The 19780-nt window shown below is 37.3% G+C and overlaps 3 protein-coding genes across 5 annotated transcripts in view; 2 read left to right on the top strand and 1 right to left on the bottom strand.

Moving 5' to 3' along the window:
* LOC117405842 (alpha-1,3-mannosyl-glycoprotein 4-beta-N-acetylglucosaminyltransferase A-like) overlaps positions 1-5706 on the top strand; it is a 39024-nt gene extending 33318 nt beyond the window's left edge. The window contains exons 13-16 of the mRNA XM_034923658.2: positions 319-397; positions 1389-1449; positions 2080-2192; positions 2776-5706. Coding sequence (XP_034779549.1) covers positions 319-397; positions 1389-1449; positions 2080-2192; positions 2776-2802 — 280 coding nt within the window. The 3' untranslated portion in view covers positions 2803-5706. The remainder of the gene's footprint in view (positions 1-318; positions 398-1388; positions 1450-2079; positions 2193-2775) is intronic.
* LOC117405410 (protein unc-50 homolog) lies at positions 5443-14487 on the bottom strand. 3 transcript variants are annotated; one of them, XM_059030216.1, is made up of 7 exons: positions 14328-14487; positions 11922-12033; positions 11477-11760; positions 8413-8533; positions 7397-7536; positions 6852-6959; positions 5443-5918 (listed from the first exon to the last, which is right to left on the bottom strand). In XM_059030216.1, the coding sequence occupies exons 3-7, from the start codon at positions 11754-11756 to the stop codon at positions 5782-5784; spliced, it is 786 nt and encodes a 261-aa protein (XP_058886199.1). In that variant the 5' UTR covers positions 11757-11760; positions 11922-12033; positions 14328-14487; the 3' UTR covers positions 5443-5781. The 3 variants fall into 3 exon arrangements, with proteins under 3 accessions (XP_058886199.1, XP_058886200.1, XP_033864345.1); XM_059030217.1 differs by lacking the exon at positions 14328-14487 and adding an exon at positions 12676-12889; XM_034008454.3 differs by lacking the exon at positions 11922-12033.
* Positions 14488-14562: 75 nt separating this feature from the next.
* LOC117406043 (cytochrome c oxidase assembly factor 5-like) lies at positions 14563-18923 on the top strand. Its single transcript, XM_034009734.2, has 3 exons — positions 14563-14800; positions 18249-18332; positions 18696-18923. The coding sequence occupies exons 1-3, from the start codon at positions 14699-14701 to the stop codon at positions 18735-18737; spliced, it is 228 nt and encodes a 75-aa protein (XP_033865625.1). The 5' UTR covers positions 14563-14698; the 3' UTR covers positions 18738-18923.
* The last annotated feature ends 857 nt before the right edge of the window (positions 18924-19780 follow it).

Raw genomic sequence — 19780 nt, forward strand, 5'->3', positions numbered from 1 at the left:
GCTTCTGAATGATCCACAGCGAAGCATCCCTGAAGGTCACAATTTACTTTTGCCTTTTCAAATTAAACAGGACAAATGAGGTTGATCCGAGTTTCTGTGTAGGGACTTGCATTGCAGTGTGAAGTGCTGCCATCTAGTGGTAGTAGTTTTGTTAAGAAAACAAGATTTTCTGCTGAGAATTGTTTGAATTACTGATGAATCAGTGCAAACCTCAAACTTAACACTGACTGTACCACCATAAATGCTAAGTGGTTATCTGTGGTTTGATCCCTGGATTTGCCAGTGTCCTTAATGCTCATGTCTCTGTTTGATTTCCAGATATCTATTTCGTAGTGGTAACCCTGAGCATCCAGGAGACAAATTACAGAATACAACTGTTGAGATCCTGCCTTTTTCGGTAAGAATACCAGTGTGCTTGACAAACAAAGCCTTGGACTTGTAAGGGCTTATACATACTTTAAACAGGACAGTCACTTTATTAAAACAGCCCATTGTCTTCGAAGGGGTTGTGTTCCTTCCTCCTGTGCCAAGGTCATTGGGCACACCCTTTTAAAATGTAGAAAACATCCACCCCGTCTACTGAGGGGCAGATGTTTTGAGAAACACTCATATTCTCAGTCAACAGTATCAAAAACCATCTGTTTGCACATTGTAATGTTATGTGTGGTTGAATGAGGAAAGAAAAGTGATGTCCTTAAATCAAAATTACACTAACAACTTTGGCTAAAGTACTAGTTAACTACTAAATAAGCAGGAACATTGTGTTAAAAGGAGGTTGAATGCTACAGTATCTACAAGGTAGAAAATAAAGCCGTCATATCAAGCAAAGGAACTAAATCACATGAAGTGTCAGTTGATCAGATATATAAGACCCAGAGCAGTTAGATGTTAGTTAGTTAGTTAGTTGGATGTAAAATGATCAGCAATCACTGTTCAAAACTTGTAGCTAACAAATTCAGAGGACTTTGATATTATTATTATTATTTGTAATTAGTTATTTAGCAGACGCTTTTATCCAAAGCAACTTACAGAGACTAGGGTTTGAACTATGCATCAACAACTGCTGCTGCAGAGTCACTTACAATAGGACCTTGGTTTTATCTGAATGGCGCCACTCAATATGCACAACCAGCCTATGGCTGAATGCAGTAAGCAAACTGTATTTGCCAAAACAGTGTATCATTTCTAAATTACTAACCCTCTTCCCATGTCCTGTAGTAAGGCGTTGAATGCAATATTGCTGCTGCTTCCATTATGTTTCCAATTGAATAATACCTTATGGTCCAAAACCATGCAATTGAAGTATAGACTATTAAGCGCTGACAGAATTTCAATGCATTACTTTGTGAGAATAATGCTATTTATTGAATCCCATAATCCTTTTTCAGGAAACTGGATTGAAAACCAAAGATAAATATAAACGCACAGATGATGGCTTTTACAGAATAGGTAAATAGTTTATCTTTTTTTACAGAATTGTTTTGGTTTCCTGGTGTTCTATCAATAGTTACAATTACTGCATCTGGTATAATACTGTTAAACAATATATCCAATATATATCCCTCAACAGCAGTGAAACAGTGACATCTAGATCACCGTAAAGCCGGTTGGGGATTTTCTGCCAGTCAAGGACTGAATACAGGCACTTGTAAAGCACTTGTATCTATTCCTTTTTATAATGCTAAACAGTAAACAATTACGCCATAACAATTATGTTCACATACAGTATTGTCTTTCTCAATCTGTTTGTTATTTAAATTGCTTCTGTGTAGCATACTACTGCACATAACATTTAAAATGTAAAATGTGCAGGTCCTTCAAATTTTTAAGTACAGGTGACACTTGAAGGAAGAAATTGATAACCCTAAATTTGAAGTTGGGCAAAGCTGTTCATGGAGAGTTCAACAATATTCTGGGTGTAACCAAGTGTGTTACAAGTCCTTTGTTCCTCCAGCCCTTTTTAAAATGTGTTTTTTACGCATGTTGCAGAAAAAGTTCAATCCATTCAATGTTTTGTGCAGCCGTGATTCTGGGCCTTGTGACTTTATAACCATTTTTTTCCTTGTTTGTTTCATGAAGGAAAATTTGAAAATGGAGTGTCAGAGTCTGCAGTTGATCCCGTCTTCAATCCCATTTCTGCACTGCGGCTTTCAGTCCTGCAGGACTCTGCCGTGTGGGCGATACTCAGCGAGGTGAGGGTTTGATAGCGCTCCAACCCGCAATGGGTCAGGCTATCATTCCATAGGATTTAGCTACTAAACCAGAAAATACATGCAATCAGCATACTGTACATATCCCTGCAATGGATATACATAGTACATAAAAAAAACAAGTGACCCTGGACACTGATCTTAATGGAAAGAGTGACATGTAACTAGAAGATGTTTAGAATTGAAGTCCTTGCATGCTCTAGTGGGAGGGCATGCTATCTTCCTGACATCAGTGACCTCTGCTTGAGCATGCATGCCAGATTTTATCATTTCATCATTTCAGAACACCGTTAAGAATAACTGACCCTTCCAGAAAGTGGCTTTACAACCTTGAGCTGCAAATCACTGTGCACATTTAGCTGGCTTATGTAAAATAAACAAGCTTGTTTCTTATGGGAACAAACCAAATTTACAGCTAAAATATAAACCATAGTTATACACCTACTATATACCTCTTAAAGGGATATAGTATATAATGGCTAGAGGTTAGTTAAAGAGTTTTTAATCTGTGGGTAAACAGTCCTTCAGAAAACATACTAACAATGTTTTCAATGTTTATCTTTAGATGCACATTAAAAAAGCTGCAAGATAATCAGCAATAGCAGGGAGAGCGTGACACCTTGAACAGTTCACGTGCACAGAATGTCAACACCGAGGACTGCAGATTTGGTAGAAAACATGCCTGATACTTTCATTTGGATATGTTCCATGCTTTTCATTCTACCTCTTGTAAATACTACTGTAGGACATAATTTAAACTAGGCCCTGTTAGACAAGAAAATATTCCTTGAGTGCTTCAAAAAGCCCTAAAACAAAAAAGATCAATGCCAAGAAATATGAATGGGACCCCTACAATCCATTTCAAATAATAATGTAGAAAATTGAGTTGTACATTTTGTCATTTGTAGAACGATTGTACTTTTATTTGCTAGTATCTCTGTGTTGAAGCCGTATTTCTGTCTAGGTTTATATTTTGTTTGTTATGAAAAGTGATGGTGACTTAATTTATTTATAAAATGAGGTGCACGTATATTTTCTCTGATAGGGTTATTAATCAGTAGATGTTTGTTTGTAAACACATCTAAATTTGCTATTTAATTATTTCTAGTTGACAAACTCTGTATGTATTCTTTCTCAAATACCTTTTGATGTATTTACTTGTTCATTTTGTATCATGTTTTTCAGTCTTTTAAGGCGGCATATTTGAAAACGTGCCTTGTCAGGGTTCTTGAACACATTGAAATTGCTGGCACAAAATCACACACTTGTAATGAATATCTCAACTGCTTTGTTTGTCAAAGCTGCAAGAATATTTGATTTCAACGCAGTTGTGCTCGTAATTTTTCAAATTACATATATAGCACTTTACTGTCCAAGTAAGAAAAACTGCTCATTTGATATTGCCTGTTGCACAGAATATTGGTAATGTTTTTGTTTTTTTTCTTCAAAAAATAACTTTCCATTCTGTTTAAAGACCAGTCATACAACACTAGGTAATCATTTATAAAAATGACTAGTAAAGTGTTGTTTATTTGTGGCATTAATACTTTCTACACTCCCTGGCAACAATTTGTCCCAATAAGATTCAGTTATACACACTTTTTCCCAAATAAACCTCTCTCTATTTTAAAACCTGGGAACAGTGTTTTATGCTGCCCTTCTTCAAAATGTGTTCCTTTTTATTTTGACCAAATGAATATAAAACAATGGAAACAGTCTTGGGGTAAATACCTTCAATATCATATCCAGTTTCCCCTAAATTGAAATGTGTTACATGTTTTATAGAAAAAGGTCTGTGAAACGCTTAACACATGCTGTTCTTTTTTCATAGTAAAGGTTACCAAAAAAGTGAAATCCATCTGATATTCTGGAATCATTTGTAAAACTAATTTACAGCTATATTTTACATACTTTTTTATATATTTTTTTGTTTACATTTTACATAGATGACTGTTTCATGAAGAACTGTTCATTGTACTATATTGTGGTTTTGTAGGCAGAGATTATTTATTTTAACAATTGCTGCTACAATTATAAACCTTTATGGGTCAGGTGCCTTTCATCTATACGTTTCATGTATGTGCCAGAGATTTATATGTGTACTATTGAAATAAAACTGACCTTGATATAAAGTTATTGCAATGCTTGGTATTTACCGTATTCCTTCCCTCAATTTGAGAAAAAAAAAAAAAGGTGCATTTACAACGATACAGCTTCAATTACGCATGTAGAGGCAGTTTGCGGCCGTCTGCTATCACACAGAGCATTAGTTGTGATTACTCACACCTGTTTTTCTGTGAATTTGTCTAAAAAATACAGGTGTCTGTTAGCATTTCCGATTTGTCCAAGGTGGTACTGTTTGTTAGAAATGCCAAAATTATAAAAACTTCTCTTTGAATTCCTCAGGAAGCAAATGACACTTCTTTGAAAATGGCTGCCTGTATGTCATGGATGATTCGAGATCGGGCAGCAATGTTTTTTTGGTTCATCTTTTCTCGGCAGTAAATCATGTTGCTGCTTGTGTATTCAGGCAGTGACTTCTTTGTTCGTCTCTTCTCGTCGGTCAGTCACGTTGCTGTTTGTGTACTCTGGTAGTCGCATCTTTTGTTGTTTTTAATACATGCATCACTACCGTACCCAAATTTAAGACACAGGCTATTTTTGAGAAGAAAAATTGGTTTAAAAATTCAAAGTAATTCAGTACTTTGTAGAGATCAGATTTCTTGATATTATTGGTTTATGATAATCTGTCTTTTAGAACAATGGGGGAGTTAAATGATCCATCTGAAAGAACGATTTGAGTACATGTCTAATGGATATGACATATTACAGGATCAAACTGCTAGGAGTTAATGTATGAACTGTATTTCAATTTACAGGTTTACAGAGTTAGATACAATCCATGTGTATTGCCTGCTCCGGTATAGTAGCCATTAACCTATGGGATTTGTTTCCCAAAGCACAGACTTGAACCAGATTTTACATCAAAGTTCTGCCCAGTATTTGCTCGACTATTCTGAAGACTTCTTTCATTTTCTTAGAGACGCCAAAAACAGACCCCAAAAATTCCCCAATGCGAAGTGGGAAAATGGGAACAGCGGACCATATGAACAGAGGTAAACAAGACATTCATAAAAATAAACCTTAGAAAATCAGAATCACAACATTTTATACGTGAATTCCTAATTGTTCTGCCTGAAAGATGTTCATTCAATATTGAACAACAAACTAATACATGTAAACTTCTTTATTAAAAAAGACAGTTTAAGAGTTTCAGGAATGTACATTGTTTCGGGTAAGTAAATATAATAGTTGTCCTCATTTGAAATAGCTAATGTTTATTTTTCAATGCAGATTTGTCAATGCTGTGAAATGTCAGTTCATCAAAATAATAATAAAAAAAAAACACACTACCTTCATAAAACAGGATTACAACTTTATCTACAATGAAAATAATTTTATTTACAGGTTTAAAAAAAAAAAAGCAAAAAGAAAACCCACATCCTATGCTGCAACACAGCAAAAACAAAAGGCTTATTATAGTGTCCTTTTAAGAAGTCATTTCAGACTTTCACTGTACTCTGAACTTGTAGAACCAGCAAAGTCCTTTGGTGAAGTTCCACCCCAATCCCAATGATAATATGTACAGTAAAACCAGGAGTGCAAATGGATACAGCATAATTACTGTGTTCTTCAGAAAGGGCAATGCTGTATAAGAAAAAAAGAATTAGAGCAGTATTCAACAGAAAATATTAAGGAATGGCAGATTGTCTGTTGACATGCAGTCTTGTTGGCAACAAGGCCTAGCTAAACCACCTTTAATTGTTGTCTTCTACCTGGTATCAAATACTAATATAGCACTAAATTATCATTGACCAGCAACAAAGCTAGGGTACCACCACTAAAACTTAGCTCCTCTATGTGAATCAGTAGTGGTGTCTGTTCTTATGTGGCATATTCTTGTACAGTAGAACTTGGCGTAGACAATTGAATTGGTCCCGGGGGTCCATCAAATACGTAAAAATATAATATCTCCGAGGGTGTCGTTGTACTATATTATAGTTGCTTTATTAACGGGCATTATAATGAACACTGTCAGGTAAATCAGTATGTCTAAAACACCAAAGTATAGTACTGTACATATACTATTCAAAGAAAATATGTGAAAATGATTGCAAAACAAAGCACTAATAAGAGGATTTAACAATTTACAAAACATTCCAAAAACAGTTTCAGTGTGCTTTCTCAGTGTGTCAAATCTGACATTTTTTGGTGTTTTATTATTTTTTTTTAATTTGCATTCTGCATATTAACTCGATACAGTACCGTTGGTGTTTTAGATGCCGTATAACAACTTCCTCTGGAACCAATTAAATCTGATAGGACAGGTTCTACTCTATTTGCAACACAAATACCTTGCTGACCTACGCCACTCTAATTTCTTAAAAATCCAGCACACATCTTACAATACTACATATATTACTATTAGAAACCAACATAAAAATCCTGAAAAGGTATATTACTGTACTAAACATTTAAGCGAAAAATACCTTGAGGATTTTAGATTGATGGCAGCCTACTCTACCTGGAAACCAGTAAAAAAAAAAAATGAAATGAGACTTAATGAAAAATATGACTTACCACTATATCCAAGAAAAGTAATATAGATGTAATAGCCAACTGCAATCAACCACAGTGTATTCCCAAAAAAGCAACCAACGAACCAATCATGGTTGATAAATACAATATCTGTAATGAAGAAAAGAAAAAAAAAAGTTGGACATGAACAGAAGACTGGGTAACTGAGGTAACAAACTCATAGACGTTCTTTAACTAATCTGTCGCCAGGTTAAAAGGTCATGTCATGTAAGGAATGGAATGATTTTGCTGGATAAACCCCATTGAAAAGGTAAGTGCAGTGTCCTAACATGTACCTCTGCTATATGTCTGCCCCAGGATATTCAAACCCACCCATCACAGAAGTTAAACCCCCACAGAAGTGCACTGCATTTCCTTAAAGTTTATCTCCACTGCCAGGAGAAACATACATTACTGTAATAGCAGCTCTGACAACCATGCATTTTGCTTGTGAGCTACTGTACTAAGACTGGTTACATAGTGATCTATTTAAATAAGATATTCCTCTGTCACATGAATTCAAGCATCAGTATCAAAATGTCACTTACGGTTAATAAAAAACAGCTGAATGAAATGCAGAATGACGAGCAGTGGGTAGAAGGCATTGAGATGCACGTCAAATGCATATCCCCACTCCACATCGTAGTCCTTGCTCTGTTGTTTCATTAAGTATTTGTTGGAGATAACCCTGGAAAAGATTTAGATGAGAGACAGACGTTTTAAACCAGAAGACACATTACAAACGTACCACCAATTACTTATGCTTAACAGCGACATCTTTACAGGCATTGTTACATGCTGCAATAGACAATGTGTTATGAAAATAACACATTGTCTATTGTTAGACAGCAAGTGAGAGAAATATTGGCTGTGGCTCGCATTTAAATAAAGCCCTTGGGGTTCCTTTTTATCCATTTTGTGTTAACACCCAGAATCATTTAGCATGCTGAGCTCATGCAGCTTGAATCTAACATTCACATTGTAGTTTGCACATAAAGTGCTCATTCTAACTGAAAAAGAACTTCCTTTGCTTCCAGTTAGATCTCAATCCTTGAGTTTCACTATTAGTTTGATCCGAGTCCTCAATCTATGTACTATTTGCATAACCAAGAATGTTAGGATTGAGACACAATAAAATAAGAAATCAACTAAATTAACATCTCTTAAATCTTTTATTTAAGCGACAGTGCCCGTCGATGATGGCTCTAACGCGTGATAGCTGACCGAGACGGGAGTTATGCATCCCGAGCAGAAGGCGCTAACGAAAGTCAAGGTGAACTATCACACGGTAGAACCATCATCGAGAGGACACTAAAAAAAAAAAAAAAAAAAAAAACACACCCCTTAAAACCTAGATTTATCTTGAACGTACAGTGTGCCTCCATACCCCCGAGATTATGACTGACTTATTTATTTATATTGCTGGTTTAGTTGAATACATTTTGATTTCATATTTTATTGTCTGTTTCAGTACACAAGGTGAGTTGTTTTGTTTTCTTTGTCAGGGGCTGACCCCATTTAGCTGCAACACAGATCTCGTTCAGACAAAGTTGCTGTTTCTTACCACATTAAGGTTGAGATCAGAAGTCCAACACCTATGCAATCAATAAAGACAACCCATAATAGCAGCTTAATCATTTCCAGGAATCCCATTCCCAACACGAAAGCAAACCCTAAAGTGGAGACTGAAAAAAACAAAGAGTTATATTCCTACTGTAGGCAACATAAAAACCATTAACAATAGCCGATTATGAATTATGAATTGCCAGCAAATGCTGCCTGCTGTGTTATACATATTGTGACGTCATATACAAGGTGTGTGTGGGGGGGGGGGGGGGATCTGTAGCTTGTTCTGAAAAATTAATTTACAACAAATGTGGCCACAACATTGGACCATACCAATAATCAAAGGTGACTGAATCATAGGACTGAACATGAAAGAAATAATTGCAAGTTCAACGTCATGGACACATTTTGTCTGAGGTTTCATTTAATTGTAACATAAAATCTGAATCCTCAAATTGTTTGAGCGATCAAAGTCTTTGTTCCCATTATGTTCTCAGAAACCTCAAACTAAATGATTCAATGCCCACATACATCCTGGAATAGATTGAATTGGAAGTCTATTTTCCATTGGCTTCCATTAACTAGTACTTGATTGTTCATAGGAGCTGACCTGTATTAAGTATGCTCTGGAGCAGTGAGGATTGATCTATTTTTACTACCAAAAACACGCCTGACAGTCACACATGCCTTAAGGCGAGAGAATGTTTACCCTGTTCAGTGGATTTTGTTTCTAATAATCTCACATCGCTGCTAGGATTGCTGAAATCTAACTGACATTTTTGCTTTCTTTTTTTCTGATTATGAATTAATATAAATAACTTAATTATTCAACACGCCAGCTATTTCTATTGCTATATACAAGTTGTTTCATAAAATACATGTTCCAGTCCATTTCACTCGTGCAAGTGGTAAGCAACAAGTTGGCTTTCCATACAAATAAAATAATACATTCACACCATATTACGGCTGTGTATAATACATTTCTGCAAGTATAATGTCAATATCTGAATCTTTATTTATGGAACAATTTGCTGTGCATGTGGGTCAATATCAGGTCATGTGATTGTGTCTGGAGTAGGGATGTTAGATTCAATGTTCTATACTTTTCTATAATTTAGGAATGAGCATGTTTCAATTTTAAACCTATCTGGAATGCTTAGAACAAATAAAAAATATAACAAGCATGTCAGTGACATTCTTCCTCCACTTTTTCTGTAAATTCAAAATTAGAGCCATCAGCAACACTATGTCTTTGGCAAGAATGTCTTTGGCAATGTGTAAGCAAAGCTATAAAATGACAAACAGCATCCACATGCCCCAAGATTATGTTTTTTTTTTTTTTTTTTTTTTTTTTTAATTGTGCTAAAGAAGATTCATTAGCAAGTTTTGTGTCAACTGAACAAGTGGTTTTAAATCTCTAAGTATCCCTGCCTCCACTACGGTATATATTCCCCAGTTGGGATACAGTACAGGGTACATGGAAGAACGCATGAGGAGAGAACAGTCTTCCAAGTAGAATTTATACTGCAGTAAAACACCAGATTTACCCTTGAATTATATAAATTGCTTCTGCTCATGCAGGGGGTCAAAATGAAATTCAGAGTCCTGTGCACTCTGCCTTGCCTTTCTAATATACCGGTAGCTATGGTACACAATCTATATAACTAGGGTTGGGGCTTTTCAATTAAATCTGTTTGAAATGTGTTTAGGTTTTTTTGGGGAAATCTGTATTTATTTATTTATTAAATATAAAACCTTTGAGGGTGTACGTGAAATCTCTGTACAGCAAAGATCCAGTAAAACTATAATTCCCCTCACATTCACATTGAATTAAAGCCAGGGAGGGTGGAAACTGTTTTGCTTGTCTACTGTGCAGAACGCCTCCACACACATGTACTGTAATGTGACAATAACAGTAAGACAGGAATGCTTGCTGTGAAGTGAAATGAGGCGCTGTTAGCAAACATTACAGTCCCTGAGAGAGTTGCCGTGAGATCAGTGTTTTAAAAAGTATATTTGAATGAAGTGTAAGGAAAAATAAGATTGATGGGTTTTCTTCATCACACAAATGCAACACGGGTTCACTCTCATTTCTGCAATGCTGCTGCACATTGTACACAGAACTGAAGTACTGGAGAGGGACTAGCCTAGTGAAACTGCAGGGGAGTTAGTCAATGAAAAAAACAAAAGAAAAGATTTGCTTTGCAATGAATGGAAATGTCAACAGGATGTGTACAAATATAAATAAAAAACAAACAGCCTGCATGTTCTATTTAACATTATGGAGGTATCGTTGGCATTGCACTGGGGAAAATCGCTATTTAATTAGGAAAACATTCACCAGTCAAATGTTTAAAAAAAACAAAATCTACACAAACTCCCAGGCCCTAACTAACAGGAATACATTTCTGTAAATTAAGTTGTTTGAGATAATGTTCCAATTAGTATCTGTCAACCTTACCTAATATATAAATACAATTATGCAGATTGACAGATAGCTTAAAGAAAATGTGCTTTCTCTATAATAATAATAACAACAACAACAACAACTTTATTTTTATATAGCGCCTTTCACAGTGGACCACCATCACAAAGTGCTTTACAGAGGTAGGCTGTGAACTGTGCATTATATGCAGAGTCACTTACAATAGGATTTATCATCACATCCGCAGGATGGAGCACAAGGAAGTTAAGTGACTTGCTCAGGGTCAAACAGTGAGTCAGTCAGTGGCAGGGTGGGATTTGAACCGGTGACCTTCTGGTTACAAGCCCTGGACTTTAACCACTAGACCACACTGCCTCCTGCCTCCTTATAAACAATAAAGCAAAAATACATTGTAGTAGCCTTCTGACAAGTCTTCAGACAACAGTTACCCAACGTACTTTATGCCTCCTTTATAAAAAAGATCTGCAGCTTTTCATGTGCTCATACTTTGCTGCTGAAAAAATGTGACAAATACCTTACTGAAAAATGGTAGTTTGCTGATTGCTGCGAAGGAAGCTTCATGTTCATATAATCTTTCTGGATGCACAGCACGAATGACAATTTTAAGTAGACTTACCACACAGCCAGATACTGAGCAGCACAAGAAACGCTGGGTCGTCTCTGGCCCACTGATCCTTTGTCTGCTTCCTGTAATGGAAGTTCCGGTAAACCTTCTGTGGAGACGTGAACAAGTACAGCATCTGCCACACCGCAAACTCGAAATCCATCGCTCGGAATCGGAAGAGCCTGCGCAGGTATTTGTGCCGTTTTGCTCCAGCTGTATGGCGCGCAGCATCTCTGGAATTCAAAGAGCCGTTTCCCTGGGTTTGGGGAGAATACGCTGTGGTCGGTAACATTTTGCTAAAGGAGAAAGGAGAAATAGTTTTCCATTTGTGAAGGTGAGGGGTTACACAGTTAAATGTTGTCACTTATTTTCAAATAAAATACAAAATAAGTCATGGTTCTTTCAGTTTTAATTTCAGCCATTGATCACCAATGGAAAAGTTCATGTGTTTCTGTACCTCTTATAATTTTCCCTGTAAAATTCTAAGAGTGGTTGCCTTCTATGTACTGTAATGAAGTGGACCCTTGTCTGTAGTGTTTCAGGTGGCAGATCTCATCAGCCTCCTCTTCCTGTGAACAGGACAGTGGTTGTGTATTTATTTTTTCACCACAAACAAAAACAAACAAAAGTCTAATATCAGGAGCTCTAACTAAACTTTTACCTATACCCGGACGGCTAGTCTGTTTACTGCTCCAGTGCCGCGTGTGGTGTGAAATATACTTATCAAAAGTATACGTTCTATTCATTTTGACGCATCACTGCACAGTTCTGCTTGCCGCATTGAGTCTGGTGGGTAGCAGCCTTAAGTTCTAGGTACTGATAGTAGGCCAGTCAAAAGATCGAAGGCTACACATAGGAGTACAGTGCTCCCTCGCTGTAAGGCTCTCGGTTATAACGCGCCTCGGATATAACGCTCCTACAGCATGTCCCCCAATTCCCTATACTAGTGATTCATGCAATATTTCTACAGTAAATACAGTACGTGTTGTTCAAACTGTAAACAACATTCTCAGTCTAACTTCTGTTTCTGTCTCTCCCTTTTGATACAGTATCTGAACTGAAGAAAAGCTGCACTGGCACTCTAACAGACATCTTATTCAGCATTTGTTTTATAACTAGGCACATCTGCTAAGAAATAATAATAATAATAATAATAATAATAATAATAATAATAATTACTATTATGTGGTTATCTTTCCTAATGTATTTACTTTTTTGTTGCGAGAGGAGCTGCAGCTTTCTCCGGGAGACGAGACGCTTCAGCCCCGCTCCGGCAGCCAAACCTGGGGCGAGCCCATTCCCTCTTCACCGCTCTCCCGACCTGCTCTCTTTCTCGCACTTGGTTTGTTTGTCTGTCACTTCGAACAGAACTCCCGAGTGCGAGTTTAGCCAGGTTTGTAGTTTATAGTTTAAAAACTGCCAATTAAAATTGTAACAAATATTTCGTTGATTACATGGTGCTTTATGCATGATTAATTCACGGAAAGTCACATTTATGCTTCACTATATGTGCATTATAGAGAGGGAGTTATTTTATTTTGTATTTTAGTCAGATGTGTTATGTGTCATGCGGTGCTGCCCCCGTGCCCTGTGAAAAAAAACTGTAGTGTACATCTACGTTTCTATCACTTTTGTAACTCAAATCCGTCAGGTACAACTAATTAAGCAATATCACCCGAAGAGGGCTTTACCATCTGATAAGGTCCGCCTCCTGCCGTTAAATGGTCGACCCAAAAGCCAAGCCTTGCTCAGAAATCCATATGGGATCTATCTGGTCGCCTTTAGTCTTCAGTATCCGAACGGTGGACAGTGTCACGTAATGGGCATTTACAATATCGTAAATAATAACAAAATATTTAAAGAATATATTCTACAAACATAGAGGTCTTCTTCAGTTCAGGTACCTCGTGCACAAAAGCGATCATGGTTAGTGCACGGTTTGTTTTTATCGACTTCTGAAAAAATGTAATACATGTAAAATAATAAAAACACACCAGTAACTTTTTTTTTTAAATTAGGATTTGCGTGCACGCCAGTGTATTTGTGCAAGTTTCAGTATTTAAACTACGGTTAGGTCATCAAATTTCTTACTTTTAGAAATTCAAAATATGTGGTAGCCTACATGTTGCTAATCGAGTTGTTTGCTCAGTAACTTGTTCACACAGTCAAGCCACTGGCTTTGAAGGGCGTACAGTGCCTGTGTTGTTATTGTGAGATGCTGAAATAAAGTTGCCGAAGGTAATCAGAGATTAAAGATAGTTTGAACAATAACATTACCAGAGATTAGGGACCTCATTGACCAACCAGGTTAAAGGAAATGTACGACCCATTTTCTAATCACCCATTTGTGACATATATACCCAGGTTAGTACTAGTCCTGCACTGCCCAATGTTCATTTAGGTAATCTGGGTCTGTGAAACCAGCCATTTATGTACTGAAGGAATGCATCATGCCTATCATCGTATCGATAGTATCGAACTGAATAAAAGAAAATGGTCTATAAAATTATAAATGAGTATTAGTTTTGAAGTTGGTTGTTCCAAAGGGAGGAAGCAAAAAGTTAAATTACACTTATATTTAATTAACCCTTAGATAACAATTGATGTTCGACTGGTACTATTACAGCAGTGCAGTGAGAACAACATTGACTTACCTCTTACAGTCTAATCAGAAAATTACGTTAAAAGGACAGTTTTGTTGCATTATTATTATTGGCTGTACGTTACTGAAATAAACACAACACTTGCACAATTTACAATAGTAGGTCCCTTCTGGCCTTTGTCTCGTTTTGCTGACGCAGCCAAGTACACACATGAAAAACAATTCATTCAATTGTACTGAAACACAACAAAAAAATCATACCTCTACAAACAGCAGTCAACACAGAATCTCCCACAACTGTACTGTATTTACAGCAAACTCCAAAACCCTGATCCCGAGTTCACTTCCTGCACAAGCCGAACACGTACGAGCGTTCTGTGCAGGCAGAACCACGCCCCTTCCTGGTGGATTGTGGGAATTGTAGTTCTGTCCTCCTTCTTTTGCTGGATGGGTCTGTTTATTGAAATGACCACGTTTCCCACAATGCATTCGCAAAGGTCAAATTTCAATCGCATGTCTGTTTATATGGCTGTCCTCACAAGTGAATTGAATGCAGTAGAGAACGTGTTCGTTAACCATTTGGATGTTGTGGGTATTTCTTTAGTAATAGAGAACATCTTGGTTTAGCTGTAATGCCGAAATATTATGAAGATAAAGAGGACGACAATAGAGCGTGCTCCGGGGTAAGGGAGGATTTGAAGTCGTGTTTGCTTCAACATGATTGCGTTCTCAAGGTGGGTCAAGTTTGTTATTGAGATCACGAGTGATCCCTTTGTACATATATATCAGAAGCACATAATAGATTTGTCTTAGGAGTGTATTGTATTTGGGCACAGGGACCTCCAGGCTGTACCAGCGGTATGTGAGGAATCGCTCTCGCAAGTGAGGTCTCAAGTTAGATTTGGTGTTTCACGAAGGCATCGCAGATTCAGGGGCTGCGATCTCGCAGGTTTTCTACTGAAATCTGCGAGTGCTTGGAAGCAACCGCAAGTGCCTTCTTTCATAGAGAAAAAGACCATGTCACAATACAGCAGGTGAAAGGAGGTGATTAATGACTTTTATAACTTATGCGGCTTGCCGAAAGTACTGGGGGCAATTGATGGCAGCCAAATACCTATCAAATCGTCTGCCGAAGATGAACACTTGTATGTCTGCAGGAAAGAATTGCATTCTTTAAACTTTCAAGTAATCTCGGATGCCAAGATGAATGTGTTGGATGCTGTTATTCGGTACCCTGGCAGCAGACACCACAGTTTCATCTGGGTGAACTCCAGCATAGCTGAAAGATTTGCCAGTAGTGAAAGTGGTGGATGGCTCTTGGGAGACAGCGGGTAAGCTGGTTTGATTTTATTTCACCCATTATACCATGGTTTTACTTGGTTATCTTGCTACAGTAAAACATATATTTTTGAGTCTGTTTTTTTCTTTTTTCAAATTATCATTTGTAACCATCTAAGTAAACCAGGCTATTCCTTTGCCGACCGAGGACTGGAGCTTCCAGGGGGCGGCGCACAATTGGCCGAGCGGCGCCCGGGGGGAGTGAGGGTTAGGTCGGCCAGGGTGTCCTCGGCTCACCGCGCACCAGTGACCCCTGTGGTCTGGCCGGGCGCCTGCGGGCTTGCCTGTAAGCTGCCCAAGAGGGCTGCGTTGTCCTTCACTGTAGCTCTGGGTGGCTGCATGCCCGAGTCAGCGCAGGGGTGGTAGCAGTGAGCTGAGCAATAATAATAATAATAATAATAATAATAATAATAATAATAATAATAATAATATAATTGGACACTACTAAATTGGGGAGAAAATAACAAAAAAACCAACTGGCGACTACTAAATTAATAAAAAAATAAATAATACAAAAATCCACTGTAAACTTGTTTAATATTTTTAATATATTGAAAAGGCTATTTCCTTTATTTAAAAATGGGGGACATTTTACATAATATTGCTGTTTTTGACAATTAAATCACAAGCGTATATTTTCACACGATTTGGTTTTGTTTTTAGGTATCCCCTACAACCATGATTAATGACACCGGTGTTACGCCCTTAAAGCAGAACTGAGGAGCGATACAATATAGCTCATAAAGAAGGGAGATGCATCGTCGAAAGAGCATTTGCCTTCACAGATCTGTGGGTGTCTAGTTTATAGACCTGACAGGGCAGTCAGAGTAATAGGTGCGTGTTTAATTCTGCACTATATCTGTCTTTCGAAAAGCATTCCGTTACCTGAGGCAGAAGAGACCCCAGCACATGACGAGCAGGACAACGAAAGTTGTAGGGAAAATGACACTTTGCCAGGATTAGATGTCAGATCCACCTTCATTCCACAAAGATTTGTTACAAAAAAACATAGAATTTGCAATTATATCGGGACACTTTATTTCTGATGGTAATGTTCTTCCTCTCGTATAGTAAAAATCGTGTTTCTAATCGTTAAGTTTAATGTGTTAATTTGTTTAATTTTTCTTTGTATTGTATACAGAAGTAGAAATAAATATTTTTTCCAGTTTACTGAATGTTTTATTATTATTATTATTATTATTATTATTAAAACTAATAATAATAATAATAATAATAATAATAAAAATAATAATAATAAATTTAAAAAAAAAGTGTATTTGAATTTGAATGTGCCGCAGCTAATAGGCAGGAACCGGACGTTGAAAAGAATTGTGGGAAATGTGGGATCAGGCTTAGAAGCAAAGGTATATTTCAAGGTTTTAAAACGACATTTCCCACAATTCTTTTCAACGTCTGGTCCCTGCCTATTGGCTGAGCGCCGCAGAGCAAGCAGGGGCGGCACATTCAAAATTTCAAACTAAGCAGAAACCCGGAGCACTTCGCTTAGTGTGTTTAAGCTTCTGACTCTCTGTTGAACCGAATGCTGTTTTGTTGTTACCTGTATTTTTATTTCCATCGGCAAGAAGCGTTCTGGATGCAAGTACAGTGCTGACACTCCTACAATTATATTAAGTGAGGTTTCGTGTAAATTTATAAAGAAAAAATGCAGTGTATATTTTAGCACTAGTACAACAAGCCCATGTACGGAATTCAAATGAAAGGACATAGAATAGTCTTTTTTTTTTTTTTCTAACAATTTAATTGGTTTAAATGCAAACAAATTGGTCATTCTAAATCAAATAAATACTTGGTATAAATACAACAATTGGAATATACGTTTTGAAAACATCTAGGTATAAATGCAACAATTGGAATATATGTTTTGAAAACATCACAATTTCACCTGCAAAACATTGTAGTGGGTGCTACCGTTAGAAGGCTAAATGCATACACCTTGGCTTCTAGCAGAAGAGGGGCAGCCCCCAACAATTGCATAAAATGTTCCGCTACTTTACCACTTCAATGCATGTACAACCGTGAGGATCAGGTGAAGTACCTTGCTCAAGGGTACAGCAGCAGTGTCCCCCATCTGGGATTGAACCCACGACCCTCCGGCCAAGAGTCCAGAGACCTAACCACTACTCCACATACCTTTTTGTGCGTATAGTACAATATAGCAGAATATTTACTTGGGCATGGATGACCTTCTGTCCTCCGTGAAACTGTCTCGTGCTTTGACTGCTTACATCCAGTCCTTGAACTCCTTCAACTGCCACTTCGCAGATAACTTCCAAAACCATCTTTTCTTCTTCTGTCAGATCTTTTGGATCAGTGTTTCATGCCTTATTGTTGGGAGCGCCATGCCGACCTTTGCCTAGCATGTTATAACATACTGTTCAGGTTTGAACAATACCAATTGGTACCGACTAATTCTATCTTATGAGCAGGAGATCGACGACACTACTGTTGTTTAAGAGATTATGATGATTATTATTATTATTGTTATTATTATTATTATTATGCTGTTTGGTGTATAAAAAATGAGTAACTTACTCATTGATGTCACATCCTGTGGGCAGCAGTGTGGAGTAGTGGTTAGGGCTCTGGACTCTTGACCAGAGGGTCGTGGGTTCAATCCCAGGAGGGGGGACACTGCTGCTGTACCCTTGAGCCAAGGTACTTTACCTAGATTGCTCCAGTAAAAACCCAACTGTATAAAAGGGTAATTGTATGTAAAAATAATGTGATATCTTGTAACAATTGTAAGACGCCCTGGATAAGGGCGTCTGCTAAGAAATTACTAATAATCCTAAAATATAAACACCTTTTTTTTTACTCTGATAGGAAGGGAAGAGTCCAAGAGATTGCTTGAAGGGAGGAGTTTGTAAAGCTCTGCAAGTTTCTTTTTTTGAATGTAAAAGGTCAATGGTAAGTATTTGATATGTGGCTAATATATATAACTTGTAGTCCTCCATCATATCATCTACTTGTATCTCTTTGCAGAAATCCAGAATGACCACAAGAGATAGCTAAGCCTCAGTTGTAAAGGTTTATCCACTTTTGTCTCTGTCCGATGCAGTAAGGAGGGATAGAGCCAGGTCGTTGTTAAGCTATACTCTTATTCTTATTTTATTCCAGGGTAATTTGTGTTATGGCTATTTAATTGCCCATAGTTGGTTAAAAGAAAGAAAAAAAAACCACATTTTTCAAATCCTTAGTCTTGAATCCTTACGAAGCACATATCCTTATCCATAAACTAACATGGTTTTATTTTCTCTATGTATTGTATAGCTGGATAACAGATCAAGATTCAGAGGAAGAAAGGGTTATTGAAATGCATTTTCCCAACATCAGAGGAACATGGAAAATATGACATTCATGGTCCCTAGTTCCACAAAATAACACCACACAAATACGACTGTATACAATAAAGACCTGTAGTAACAACTTGATTTTCTAAATAGTTGCCTTAACATGTTCTATATGTATATTTACTGTTAATACATGTTGTTCCAATTATTAATTTGTATTGTATGCCATATTCTTTCAAATGGAATTGCTGGTGATAAAAGGAAATTATAAGACACCTTGTAAAAGTGAAAAACCCATAAAGAAATGGAAATGTCTTTAGAAATTAAATCAGAAGCTATTTATTTAAAGAAGAATTAAAGAAGAGCCATTAAGTTACCCAAATTGTGGCCCAGAAATTGAATGTCACAGGGATATAGCTGAGTAATTTCAGAATGGGGCCTGGAAAGAAAATCTAGAAAACTTTCCAATCATCCCACCATTTAAAGTAACCCCCATCGCCTGAAAATCTCTCTAACAAAAAACTGGACCACTCAAATTTGTTGAATATTTAATGAGCAAAGCAATGCTCAGACATAAGAGTAGAAACAAACCGATATGCAAAGAAAGTGATTGACCACAAAATGATTTCAGGATCCATCGCAGCCTCTGGACTCCTGTGACACTGAAAGAGCGGAGGCTCGTTTTCCATTGCAGTGTTGTCAGGAAGCCAAAGCTCTATGATTACCGGTCCACAGCTTGATGTTTGAAAAGGGACAGGTTCATGTCTCTAATGATGATGCTGCAAGTCAGCAACAATGTGAGTTTATGTTCGGAAGAGGGCTATGACCCACTTCATTAAATCCGACCTTTTTATGACCTCACGAGTGGCTTCCAGTCTGCACACATGCCAGAACAGCAGGTGACTAAAAAGCTGCCTGCCCCTGGAAAGGTAAGCCATGAGCCCTTCAATATGTGCACAGCAATTCACACAAGTGGGCCTTCATAATGCATACCTTGCGTGATCTGTCAAGTGGTTACATACCGGTATGCAATTTAGCAGTTTTCAATTCTACACGTGAAAACAG

Source organism: Acipenser ruthenus, chromosome 9 (genome assembly GCF_902713425.1).
Source record: "Acipenser ruthenus chromosome 9, fAciRut3.2 maternal haplotype, whole genome shotgun sequence".
Taxonomy (NCBI): Eukaryota; Metazoa; Chordata; class Actinopteri; order Acipenseriformes; family Acipenseridae; genus Acipenser; species Acipenser ruthenus.

Excerpts from the sequence above, each read along its gene's own strand:
- LOC117405410 (XM_034008454.3), bottom strand. The coding sequence starts at position 11,756 with ATGTTACCGACCACAGCGTATTCTCCCCAAACCCAGGGAAACGGCTCT. Across the intron at positions 6,960-7,396 it reads TCAGCTGTTTTTTATTAACC|ATATTGTATTTATCAACCAT; the intron begins GTAAGTGACATT and ends TCTTCATTACAG. Across the intron at positions 5,919-6,851 it reads TACTTTTCTTGGATATAGTG|CATTGCCCTTTCTGAAGAAC; the intron begins GTAAGTCATATT and ends TTTCTTATACAG.
- LOC117406043 (XM_034009734.2), top strand. The coding sequence starts at position 14,699 with ATGCCGAAATATTATGAAGATAAAGAGGACGACAATAGAGCGTGCTCC. Across the intron at positions 14,801-18,248 it reads AACATGATTGCGTTCTCAAG|GAAGGGAAGAGTCCAAGAGA; the intron begins GTGGGTCAAGTT and ends TTACTCTGATAG. Across the intron at positions 18,333-18,695 it reads TTGAATGTAAAAGGTCAATG|CTGGATAACAGATCAAGATT; the intron begins GTAAGTATTTGA and ends TGTATTGTATAG.